We start from the raw sequence: 14,083 nt of genomic DNA on the forward strand, positions 1-14,083 counted from the left end.
TAAAAGCATTGTAATTTATAAAAAATTCTCTATCTATTCACCTTAAAAATATCCTGCATTTAAAAAATCCACCCACCTGAGCCCTTCTGCAGTATGTCATGTAGTGAATGCGTAGGTTGAGTTATGAACCCCTTAAAATAAGGGTTTGTAAAAAACAATGTTAACAGAATCTTAACTGAGACGGTGTTAAAGTCTCCCAGAGGTATAATGCTGGCAAAGCTGAATACTTGCATATTCTTCATCAGCACAGAGGACATCTACCATACACCAGTGACATCTAGTGAGCAAATGAAGAACTAGAGCTCTGGTCTCCATTATGCTTCCATTTTCAACATTCATATTGCAGATTCTGTTTAGGTAAGGGTAAATTATTTTTGCTAAATTACCAAAAACAAACACATTATCTAAAAGCAGGCCAAAGACTTAGTTATGAATGTTAACAAAACATAGTAATAAAACAGGAAAAAGTATTCTTTCTTAATGAAAATATTATTCTCAAGACCTTTGGTTAGAAGGAATTGATGGATCAATGAATGATTAATCATTATTCCCATATCAAGGTAGTATTATGGTAGCACTGTTCATGTTTCCATAGTTCATGCTTAGCTGAACATTACACATAAGCAAGGATTCAACCACTTTGTTGTATATGAAGAAAACAGCGTATGCTCCCAAAAATTATAGCACTTTTTGATTTTTTTAGAATGAATATTCTGAGATTTTAAAGGTAAAAGTTAACTAGTTTCAGTTAAAATTAATTTAAAAAATTGGTCCTTTAAGAAATTTAGCGCCCAGTAGCAGATTGTTTCTGTATCTCAAATGATCTTATAATGTAATAACACAGACACTTCAAACTTCCTTTAGAGTTTAAACTAAATGGAATTCATATTCATTTTGATTAATGGTACTATATTGCATTACTGTTCATAACTTCAGAAGGACCCGTGAGGAATAATTTTTTATTACACTGAAGACCATGTGGAACTGTCCTCTTTCAAAATGGCTATCAACACCTGTTGTTGTCAATGGGAGTTTGGTCAGAACCTGCCCACGATTAGGAGGCTATTTTGAAAAGGACGTCATGGCCCAGAAAAAAAAATCTGTTAGATTTTGAGTTTTAGGCCAAAACATTTTGTTTTAAAAATGATTTTTTTCTGTGGAAAGCAGATCCTCTTTGTGACAATTTTAATTTGTAGTTTAATCAAAACCAAAATTTTTCATCGAAAAAAAATTAAGATGGAAATTTTTTGAAAAGCCCTATTCCTGTATGGTAAGTGGAGAATAAGGGAATTAATTGTGATTCTCAATCACAATTAATTCCCTGGTGCGCTCCTGGAATAGCATAGCCATATGCTGCCCCTTACTCAGATCAGGTTACAAAACTACGATCTGACACCTAAACTAAGCAATACTATCTCTAGTTTCAGCAAAATTTGTTTTGCTTTTTTCAGTGTATCTCAATACTCTAGTTTGTTAACGTTGGTCCAAAATTATACTCTTACGCTATTATACATCTGTAGTTACTGTAGATTTCGAGTAATGACAGTAGAATGTAGTCCCTGATAATTAACTCTAATTTCCAGTAGTGTCTAAATCTATCCTGGAAAACTCTTTTGTCTATTTTCGTACCTGTGTTGTTAGTTTTCTACCAATAGTCAGATGCCAACAGTCCAGAATTGAGAATACTAGTCAATGTTGGTTGCGATCAAATTGTATTGTCATCTGATGGCTGTCTTGATGAAATATGTAAAATGGGCTAATGGGATATAGCCAGTGTGTAGTGGACAAGGTTATTTCAATTGCTTTCTTGCTGAAAATCTCAGCAGAAAGAGACAAGCTTTTGAGCCACACAGAGCTCTTCTTTGAAAGCTTGTCTCTCTCACCAACAGAACTTCATCTAGTAAAAGATATTACCTCATCCATGTTGTCTCTCTAACATGCTGGGACCAACACGGCTACAACTACACTGCATTCATTATACTGCAGTAGTAATATTTCTTCCAGAAGAGGGCTGAAAATCTATGGTGGCATGATATTGATTTTATACTGATTTTTGTACTGTACATTCTCCGAATAAATAGAACACTCAGTTTACATTGATGTCAGACTAGCAACTTTCATGAGTCCCAAACTAACTTTAAAAATGTATGATTGTGCTCTACTTAATGTAGTTAAAGTATTATAAAGATTGTGGGCATTATTTTCCCCTGTTCAAGCCTCTTTGCATGCCACTCAGGAATCTGGACACAGCTGCTCAGCTAAGAATTCCCTTGAAAGAGCAGGTACTATGAACTAGCTTGAACAGGTTCCTGCATAAGCCATCCCCCACCTGAGCACACAGGGCATTTCCCTAGCTTTCTCTAATTTACACAGTCACTGGAGCAGGTGTGGCTTGATAATTGTGGCTCGCTCATTTCCCCCCAGCCCCAAGCAGATCTTGACACAGGAACGAATCTGGCCCAATACATGCTATGCTTTGTTGGATAAATAGCACATACTTAGAGGCTAAATGATCTAACTTCTTATGCAGAGCAGATGTAAGAATGTCATCAAAAATAATTGAAAGGCAGTTTAGCGGCATCTCCTCCATGGAATCCCATTCCTTTTAATATGAGGGAAGTGAGGTCAGTCAGGATATGTTTAACCATTTCCGAGTGAGCCTCCCAGCCCAGGTCAAAAGACTCAAGCTAATGGGCTTGTGCTGTAAAAATAGCTGTATAAACAATACTTTGAAGTTGCAGCTCAGGGTGGAGCTTGGGCTCTGAAGCCTGGAGTCTGAGGTGGACTTCTGTGATTTGATATTCTCCTGGTGCTTTGTTGTTGTTTAATCTTTCTGTGGCTACTTTAAGTTCATCCTGAGTAATATCCTCACAGCAAACATCAAGTTCTGCCATCTTCCCTAGAAAAGATTGCGGGGGGGGGGGAAATCCTAACTACTGTAAGAACAGTAGGACAATGGAACAGACTGCCTAGGGAGGTTGCTGGAGGTTTTCAAAAGCAGGCTGGATAGTCATCTAGTCTTAGATGGCTTAGACACAACAAATCTTGCATCTTGGCAGGGGGTTAAACTAGGTGACCCTTGCAGTCCCTTCTAGCCCTATGATTCAATGATTATCGAAGTTAAATGTTATTTCTGGCAAGAGTCTGTTAAGGATGTCATGGAAGTGTTCTATCCATCTTTTCATTTGCTGGTCTAAGGTTTTCCCTTGTTTATCCTTCATTGGACCTTCCCTGTGGCTAAAGTCTCCAGCAAATCATATAGTGGTTTGATAAAGTATTCTCATGTGTTCCTTCATTGCTGCCATTTCTGTTTCCAGGGCCTATCTATTGATATATGCTTTTTCTGGCTGATCTTTTATTACTTCTTTATCTCTATGTTCCTCTTTTCATTGTTTACCTTACTTTGGTCGTAAGGCATTGAGTAGATTTAACTTAGCTTGTTTTCTTTATGCAATAACATCCCATGTGATCTTGATAGTCCACTATTCCTTCCTAACTTTGCTAGATTCAGGAATGATATACGATTTACTAATGGCTTCCCATGCCATTTCTTTATCATTTAAATACTGTTTCTGCCATATTTGAAAGCTTGTTTGAAAGCTGTAATTCAGAAACATTCCTTATTTGTTCATCCCCAAGCTTAATTATGTTAATCTTTCTTATAATTTTCTTTACTCGTAGTTTCCTCAATTTCATTTTCATGGTGGCAATACGTGGTTGATGATCACTGCCTATGTATGCTCCATTGTATATGCAGACATCCTGAAGTGATGATTAGAACATTGTATGTACAAAAATGATCTATTTTATTTTTAGTAATGCTGTCAGGGGAGATCCATGTTGTTTTATGGCTCTCTTTATGAGGAAAGAGTGTCCCTTTAATAATAAACTGATTCAGCTCACATAATTCAAGAACACATTTGCCACCATTTTGATGGAAGCCAGTTCCATGTGTGCCATTATGCCATGATTGTCTATCCCCACCATAGCATTCATATTGCCCAAAACAATGAGAATATCATGTTGTGGGACTTTGCTGATGAAGTTCTGCAGAATATTGTAACAAGTAGCCTGATCAGCCTTGTCATATTCATTCAGTAGGGTATAACATTGAATGACAGTGTCTGAAATCTTGCCTGTATAATTTTGCCATTAACTGATTACCAGTCTAAAATTGCTCTTTGTCCATCAACATTTAAGATCAATGCAACTCCTTCTCTTCCTCCATCTGGATTTCATGGATATGTAGATGGGCCGGACTCCCCCTGCGGCGCCTCCTGCTGGTCGTCTTTGGGAATTAGCTTGATTCAGCTCTGGAGCGCCCTCTGCAGGCCGGTGATCCACCTGTCCTCTGGCCCCCATGTCCCTCCCTGGACCCGATGGCCTTTTTCCTGGGGTGCTGCCCCCTGGCAGTAACCCCTTTCTCTCAGGGTCTCCCCTCCCCAGGGAACCCCCACCCTTTATCCCCACCTTGCCTCAGTATATGGCTTCTGCCAGTCATTGTCTAGCCCCACGTCCTGGGGCAGACTGCAGTATCAGCCTGCTCATCGCTGGCAAGGAGGGTTTGGACCTGCTGCCTTGGCCTACTCCTGGGCTGCCCTCTGCAACCCCCAGTACCTGTTAGCCCAATGCTAGGCCACAGCCTGGGGCTTTCCAGGCTAGAGCTCCCCAGCCTTTCCCCAGCCCTGCTTCACTCAGGTACCTTATGTCCAGCCCCCTGCAGCCAGGCCCATCTCCCTCTATAGCTAGAGAGAGACTGTTTTGGCTTCTGGCTCACAGCCTCTTATAAGGGCCAGCTGGGCCTGACTGGAGCATGGCCACAGCTGAGCCTACTTTTCCCAATCAGCCCAGGCATCTTGCCCCAGCCTAAAGGCTGCTTTCTCCAGCCATAGCTCCTTCCCAGGATTGTTTTTAACCCCTTCAGGGCAGGAGCAGGGTCCACCCTGCTACAGGGTAAAATCAATTTTAATTGTTGTTTTTCATGTTCATAGAACCATATAACTAGCGGGGACCTCAAGAAGTCATCTAGTCCAGTCCCTTGCACTCAAGGCAGGACTAAGTATTATCTATACCATCCCTCACGGTTGTTTGTCCAACCTGCTCTTAAAAATCCCCAATGACTGAGATTCCACCACCTCCCTAGACAATTTATTCCAGTGCTTAACCACTCTGACAGTTAGGAAGTTTTTCCTAACATCCAACCTAAACCGCCCTTGCTGCAATTTAAGCCCATTGCTTTTTGTCCTATTCTTAGAGGTTAAGAAGAACAATTTTTTTCCCCTCCTCTTTGTAACAACCTTTTATGTACTTGAAAACTGTTATCATATCCCGTCTCAGTCTTCTCTTCTCCAGACTAAAACAAATCCAATTTTTTTCAATCTTCCTTCATAGGTTATGTTTTCTAGACCTTTAATCATCTTTGTTGCTCTTCTCTGGACTTTCTACAGTTTGTCCACATCTTACTGAAATGTGGTACCCAAAACTGGACACAATGCTCCAGTTGAGGTCTAATCAGCATGGAGTAGAGCGGAAGAATTACTTCTTGTGTCTTGCTGACAATACTCCTGCTAATATATCCCAGAATGATGTTTGCTTTTTTTCCAGCGGCGTTACACTATTGACTTATATATAGTTAGCTTGTGATCCACTATGACCCCCAGATCCCTTTCCGCAGTATTCCTTCCTAGGCAGTCATTTTGATTATATCTCCATCTGGCTAGCTGCGTTCTGTGTTATAATTTTCCATTTCTTTGATGATTTGGGTTGACTTTCTGATGCTAACATAGTCCTCACATTCCAAAACCCCACACAAAGTTTGGAATGAGCCTGGAACACTCAGTTTTTCAGGGCAACAGTATCCTTTCATAGCTGTTTTTGGCTGATATCCATCATGCTGTCCATTTGAGGGCTATCCACTTATCCAAGGATCTGTATTTGGCATTTTATTTGTTCCACTGTTTCTATAACAAAAGTATTGTACGGGGTTAAATCAACTTCATGCTCAACACTCAACCAGGAGGACCAGAAGACTGATTTAAAAAAAATTTTTTTTTTGCCTGGTCTCTGTCCTTCAATCTGTCATGTTTGTTTAACTCTAACTCCCATTGAAGTAGCTCTTGGGGTTATGGAGACAAGTGACCCCAACACATCACGGTATCAGAGTCTAGGGGAGATCAATATTAAATACATCGATGATAATACTGAAAAAGGGGTTATGAAAGAATAGTAAGATTCGTGAGTACATAAAGATGAGGTATATATTATAGCACTGTATACAGAACATATAGTTATTAACTCAGTGAACTAGTAGTCAGAACAGAATTAACTAGGTCTGCTGTAATAGTTCTGTTTTGTAATATTGAAGGTTCTTGGATGGAAAACTTCTGGATATCAATAAAGAATTTCAGCCATACCTTGGACAAGGAGGACGTATTCTGGAAATCCGCACCCCAGACGTGGTGGCCAATGTTAAGAAGCAGGCACAAGCTGTAGGCTACACAGAAGGGGCATTGCTTGCTTTGGCTGTCATAATCATCCTTTGCTGCATGCCTGCTATTTTAATCGTTATGGTCAGCTACAGACAGTAAGTACTCCAAATTTCTTTGTCATTGAAAATTCTTTCTAATAATCTATACACTTACTACAAGGAGAAGTACAGTTGATAGCCCTGAACACTGGTCTGCTTTGAAAGCTGTCCACATAGCCAATCTACAGTCTGGTTATTTTTAATGTTTGACTCCTCATCATGTCTTTATGTATATATGTATTTTTTATATTATATATATATATATATGGAGTAATTATTTCAGATAATAGATGAAGTGAAACCAAAATCCTGAATCCAAATATCAAACATCAAACATGTGAACACGGATTGCAGTCTGAATTTCTTATCTAGCTTTCTCTTTATCATGCTTCAGCCAGAACTCTAGGTTCATATATGCCAGGGTTGCTCAAACGGGTTGCCTCTTGTGTAGGAAAAGCCCCTGGTGGGCCGGGGGGCCAGTGTGTTTACCTGCCCTGTCCACAGTTCCAGCTGATTGCAGCTCCCACTGGCTGCAGATCGCTGCTCTGGGCCAATGGGAGCCGCGATTGGCCGGACCTGTGGATGGGGCAGGTAAACACACTGGCCCAGCCCGCCAGGGGCTTTTCCTACACAAGCGGTGACCCTGTTTGAGAAACCCTGATATATGCCCAAACTGTTGGTAGCTCAGTATATGAATTGAGATTCAACATTTATATTGCAGGGAAAATGAGATCACCCAAAATTTTATTGTGGCTCTAAAATAGGAGGCAATTATTATTTTTTATTTTTTCATACCTGTGAACTACTTGATTCCAGCTGGGACTGAAGTTCAACCATCAAAACATACCATAGAAAGGTTGTTCGTGTTGTATTCTAGCTCTTTTTGAATAGGCAGAAATCTCATGAGAATCTATTTGCTTTAAGTTTCTTGTTAACACTTAATGGATTCAAGAATTTTAAATAGTTTGGCTAACAAATGGATAAACATCTCAACTTTTGGGTGCTCATCTGACCCAACAATTTGAGGTTTTCTTATTAATACATATAGTCAGTTGGAAATTGAGACCATATATAACATTTCCTTTCTCCTTTCAATAAAAAAAATACATATCCATATAGAATCTCTGAGCAACCTTCCAATATTTAAAATTACAAAAACAAAATGCAATTCAGTCAGCTCACACCTTCCACCAGACAGTAGTCGATAATTAAATACTAACACCTCCATACTTCAGCCTATACCTCAATCTCTCTCCCTCTCTTCAAAGGCCAGGTAAAGCAAATGGGCCCTGCAGCATGCCCTATTACTCCACAAATCTCAGCTACTTAGAACCAAGCATGGGAGGGCTTTCCAGAGCTCAGAAGTTCTTACAGAGGATGCACCGACATCAAATCCCTGTCTTTTATATTGGGGTGATTAAGTACCAGTGCCTTTGCAGACCTTAACTTGAGGTCATGTATCACTGGGTGAAAGAATATAAAGAAACCAATGTGCATGTATTATAATAGATTACTGGAATATGAATATTATTGCAGGTCTGCAATATGGTGTAATTTACCAGGTGAGATTTTAAGCTTATCAGTCATGCTGTTCCTTCCTACACGTTAACTGGGATAGAACACAGTACTTTTTGTCAATGCCCTGTCATAAGCAACTGCAACTACAGTGACATAAATTTAGTTGTACTTATGATAAGGCTAAATTTGACTGTATATCTGTCTGTATCCATTATATATTGTATGTGGATACCACTTTGGGCTCCAGATATTAAAATCAAATGCAATCTTATGTTTTACAAGTGTAAGTTGAGTAACAATTCTCTTTAAAAATGGAGTACTTGTATTTTGGCATTTTTAATAGCTGAGTTAGAATATTTCCTGGAGATAAGGATGATCAGCATTCTGGTGGTTTGTGTTATAAATCAAATTTACTTACTCTTTTAAGGAGACATCACTGCATGAAAGAACACTGGTATGGCTGAAGGCATGCTTAAGAGTTGCATAAGAGAAGTAACTGTTTTATAGCTATTTTTAAATGGCTGATATTTGTTTGAGTAACATTTATATCTGAATTTTACCAGGTTTTTTTTACAGACTAATCTTCCAAAAAGAGCCTGAAAGGCCATGAGTTTAATCAGCTCCTGTACTCTTTACCTAGGGAGGATAAACCCTAGAGGATAACTGGAGCCCTCTGTCAGGATTGAATGGGGAGTATATGCTGAATAAGCACATCCTCCAGGTTTCCTATCCACACTCTTCTCCCCAAGCACTGTTTAACCATTCCCCTTCCAGACAAAATATACCTTTGAGAGGCCTGCACCTCAGAATATGCTTCCAGAAAATATATCCTTATGTTGGATCAGGTCTCCCATGTTTCTTGAGTCATACTGTGTTTAAAATTTGCATGCAGTAAATTTTTACTAAACAAAGATTCTCATTAGTTTACAATGTGACTACTGTGTGATTTCTTTCAAGGAAGGAAAAGCAAATTGCAAAATTTCCCTTGAAATCCATTGGAACAGAATCAGGTTCCAAATACATCAGGCTGCTTTAAGGAATCTGTTTAGTCCGTCTTAAGATCACATTTTTTTTTCTACAGGTATCATGTAGAGTTGGACTTTATATTGAACCACCACAAATAAATTGTTAGTATTCTGAAAAATAAATCAGTAGAATTCATTTAGACTGAAGAGAATATAATTGATTTCCATCTTAATGTAACCCTTATACTATATTGAATTGTTTAGAAAATAAGTTCGTTTTTGTCTTACTCCTTAGCTCCCCTTTTTCAAAGCTGCTTTAATATAATCTCCTGATAACATTTCTGGCAAACTAGCTGCTCAATTTTGCCACTTAGTGCAAAGATTATAGCTGAATAAATGTAACTGTCACACTCAGTGCACCTATAATGGAAACATTAAGACTTGCTTGATATTAAAACTCTTTTGTGTGTAGTACGTAGTTTTTCAATACTTTCCAGCTCAATGATCAACTAACATCCAAAGAATTAATTTTACTTACTACATTTTAAAAAAAAATAAAGGTTAAACTAAATGAGTTTTACATTGCTTGCTTTTAATGTGAAATTATCACTGTTAAAGCACAGCTGACTATGTACTGCTTGTAAATAATCTAATAGATTATCATTATTATTTTCTTTTAAGTGATGCTTTGAAATTCGCTATCTAGGACCAACCAAAAAGCCAATTATGAAAAATATAGTATGAATTAATCATAGCAAGGGTGGCATATTCCACATAGAAGCCAAAATGTAATTGTGCTTTACTATGAAGGACTGTTTATTTAATAGTGGCCATGTTGAAATGAGAAAGCAATTATAAAAATTAATTCATCTGTAATATTCCACTTGTAAAAATCCTAATTCATACTTCAATAGCCACATCTTTAATCAATGTTTTTTTTCAGATTCAGTGTAGCCCGTAACTGATTTGTCCCCTTGTAATTCACGTTTATGGATGATCATTTTATAACCGTCTCACAATCACAAAAGGAACTGAATGATTTTCAGTTACTGAAACATAATGGTTCTTAAATATATCATTAATTTTGCAATTTAACATGTAAAATGATTGTCACTCTTAGTTTATTATTAATATAAAGTTCACTGTTTCAGATAATTGTTGTTATAAATGGAACCCTTCTAACATGACTTTCTCTCTCTCTCTTTCATGACAACAGATTTAAAGAGTAAGTATTTACTTTTAGATTTGCTTCTTACACCTTGTTTAAGAATAATGATATTCGATTAATATCTACTTTTTATCATTATACAAGAACAAAGACCATTTGAAATTTAAGGGAAGTAAATGTATTGCCGGTGAAAGGAAATTCTTCATATAGTCAAACTGTCGAATGCATTGCTACCTGAGATTTAAAAAGAAACTTGTTAATTTTATGACCGTTTAATAAAACATTCAGTTATATGCTAAGATAAGGCAATCAAATGTCATGCTGTTTGCTTGGAGAGAGAAGAGAGGATTTTTTCCCCATTGAACAGCATTATACAATTAACTAGGTACATTTTATGCACAGGTTTAAAGATGGGATGCCGTCTTATAAAAGATCAGGTGTTGGCCAGGGTCATAGCCAAGATAGCAGGTTTGGTAAATCAGTGGTATGCTCTGAGTGTCTGCTTCACTAAAGCACATGGAGGGGGTCTTAGGCCCATACTGAAGGTGAAATAATGCATCCACAACAACAATCTCTCTTTTTCTCTGGGAAGAATTTTCTGTTGGGGCCGTGTGGGACATGGAGGCACAACATCATCCCCTCTTTCATTCATGACTCTAGTGAAGGTTAATTCTGGTGAGAATCAGTTCTATACGTGCTTCTAAGAAGCCACAGTATGTTTACACCAGCTGTCCCTTCTACTCCAGGAGCCAAATGGCCAGGAAGGGGAAGCCAGTAAGATGGTGCCTGCCTCTGTTCATATAAGGAGTCCTTTTCCCTTTGATCCTGAAAATTATGATACCAAAGAGACTTACTCTTGCCAACTCACAGGGTGCTGAATTGAATGTTCCCTTACCTTTTTCACAGGCTCTGCCTAGCTAGGGAATCCAAGTAATAAGGTTAAAAGCTAAAATACCTTGTATGTGACACATACATACTAAATAAAAAATAGCTTGATATTAAAAATAGTTTATATTAAACTGAAAACACCCCCCACATATCTATCTATATATGTATATACACCGATAAACTTGATTTTTTTGTGTTAATTGAACCACTTGCTTTTTACATCATTTATTTTATTAACTTAATTTGAATTTGGAAATGTGGACAGATATGCTGAAGAAAACACAATAAAATGTGAAGGCTTTGCTTATGTAACCCACACACCTCCTGGGTGTGATGTTCTATCCCATCTAATGGCACCAAGAAATTAATGAGTCTGCTCTAGAGCCTCAGTTAAGGAGCATGTGGATAAGGGCCACCTGCCAACAACCAGGGTCTGTCACTTATATAGAGCACAGGATAGAGCAGGAGGATCTTATCCTGTGCTGTTTATATTTCTGTATCTTTGTGTAATTTTGTATTCATTGGCTGATTGTTCTTTACCAAGATTTTGAAGTGGTATAGCCTTAAAATAGGATTATAGTGCAGAATCCATCGGTTCCATGGCTTTGTGTGGCCTTTTAATGTTTAAGAGATGTCATTAGCAGATATTCACTTCTGTTGAGTTGAACATCATGATTTATTGACCCAGGAGATAAATGTTCATTGAAACATGAAGTCAGTAAACCAAATTCATCCCTGGAGTATCTCAATTCAATTAAATAGCATTATATCCGGGCTAATTTAGCCCAATTTCAGTAATGGTTATATACTATGAATAGTGCATATCCCAGAAATACCTGGTTATGAATATCATTATTTAAAACTAGCATTCTAAAGGGGAAATGAGGTTAGTTATTCAGAAGAAACAATTATTGTGTAATGCCAGAGCAATCCAGGGTCTGAGAATTTCAGACTTCAGTATTGTTAATTGGGGGATGCAGGGAGGAAGGTTAAAGAGTAAGAGCTTGGTAACTCTAGTTACCATCCAAATCTTCTTTTCAGCCAAATATATATATGTTCATATAAACCAATAAAATTTTATAATGAACCAGTTTTACTTCCCTATTTTCAAATGATTTTAGAACTTCATTAAATGATACCTTAGCTCCAGGCATACTGTAATATAAATGTGAGTAATAATAATCATGATTTATTTTGAAAATCAAGGTAGAGTCTCTTGTACTCTATTCTGAATTAAATTTCTCTCAATCCTGTTACCAGTTACATGGTAATTATTTGCTCTTTCTCACCCCTACAAATGAACTAGAGGCCTTGACTTTATGGTCTACGTGTTGACTAGAGCTGGCCAAAAAAAGGATGTCCATTCCTGTGAAAAATTTAATGTTTTTTTTTCCCCTAAAAAAATTTGAATATTTTTGCAGAAAGAGATTTCCTGAAAAATTTGGTTTCAGGACATCCAAAATGAAATTTTCAGGCTTGTCAGCTGCCCACCTAGAAGACTCTTGTCAATTTAATTTTCTTCCCTGGTTCATTGCCTCCCTGGAGTTCAGCCTCCTTGCCTCACCTCCCACCCAGAGCTACCGTGCTCAGTCTCTGCACTGCCTGGAAGGCTCTTGTTACTTTCACTTTCTGCCTGCAGACAGAAGGCAAAATTAACAAGAGCTTTCCAGGTGGCCATCATTTCAATTTTCCTGATAGACAATCAACATTTTTCAACAAAAGTGAAATTTTCATGCAGAAAATTTTGATTTTACAAAAAGGGCATTTGGAAAAATCATTCAAATGGGAAATTGTTGACCAGCTCTTATGCTGATAAAGGTGTTAACAAGTCATAAAAGTTAAACTTTACAAATGTTTAAATTTAAATGTGACATCAATAAATGAAGGACTTTGCCAAAACAGCAAATTTACCACGTACCACCTGATGAAAACAAGTATTGTTAAAGCTTAATTGACCTCTTACTCAATTACATGTAATTACTAATGAATGTCTTATTATTTCATGATGATCAGGTAGTTTGGCAATTATTTAAAAGTGGATGATAATATTTAGATGCATTTTGAAGCTCTGCAATTCCATAATGAAATAGCAAGCCATGGAGTGATACAAAGCTGAAACAAATTGCTCACATGATAACTTTTCTTTGAATACAAAACCAATAATGTTTGAGGAACTACCATCTGACTACTGTATGTCAGCCCATGTAAGCTATAGAATATTTCTAACACACATTTTTTCCCTCCCTGCACAACTTATCAAAGGCGGCAAGCTGAATGTGCAAAGACAGCAAGAATCCAGATGGCCTTACCAGCCGGCAAACCATCAAGTAGCGCTGCTAATAATCTCTATGAAGAACTCGGTGACAGCACCATGTAAGTACTCGTGATTCATTACTAAAATTGTTAGTGAACCAAGACATAAGTCATATTTCAGAAATGTCATTTATTACAACATAATTGAATAGACTTTTCTTGATGAGGGTATATTCCACAAACAACTTGAGCTTCTTAAAAATCAAGAAAATAAGTAAGAGTGCTGGAGATGGAGACTCAGTTGTGCTACAGTGGCACAAAAGGGACAGAATATGGGACAGTCAGCTGGGATTTCTCCTTGTCTGGGGAATCTCCAGAGGAAGTAAAAGGTGTCTAAGTATAAAGTGCAAAGCTGCTCATTACGCATTGCTAGAGCACACTGCACTTCAGTGTTTTGAGGCCAGCACAGCAGCTCATAGGTGCTAAAGCAAGTTAAAATAGTCCTGAGGCTGCTCTAGTCTGCATCAAAGTTAGGCAGATTGAAAGGTGGCAGAAAGCCTTTACTTCGCAGATGTACTAAATGCCGCTCTAGCATGCTTGAGAACTTGGCCCAAAATGTTATTTCTTCCAAGCTGCCTGCTGAATATATTTTATGAAACTCAATCAGAAAACCCATTTGATAGACATCTCAGTATGAAATATTTCATTGGCTAAAGTTGTTTTCTTTGTAAATCTGAAGTAATTTAAATGTTGAAAATAAACACA

The 14,083-nt window shown here is 37.7% G+C and overlaps 1 protein-coding gene across 1 annotated transcript in view; it reads left to right on the forward strand.

Annotated features, from left to right (window-relative positions):
• The window catches only part of PCDH15 (protocadherin related 15), a 1,383,724-nt gene that overhangs the window by 1,344,620 nt on the left and 25,021 nt on the right, over positions 1 to 14,083 (forward strand). The window contains exons 33-34 of the mRNA XM_075072657.1: positions 6,365 to 6,583; positions 13,328 to 13,438. Of these exons, the coding sequence (XP_074928758.1) occupies positions 6,365 to 6,583; positions 13,328 to 13,438 (330 nt within the window). The remainder of the gene's footprint in view (positions 1 to 6,364; positions 6,584 to 13,327; positions 13,439 to 14,083) is intronic.

Source organism: Chelonoidis abingdonii, chromosome 15, assembly GCF_003597395.2.
Source record: "Chelonoidis abingdonii isolate Lonesome George chromosome 15, CheloAbing_2.0, whole genome shotgun sequence".
In the NCBI taxonomy this organism is placed as follows: Eukaryota; Metazoa; Chordata; order Testudines; family Testudinidae; genus Chelonoidis; species Chelonoidis abingdonii.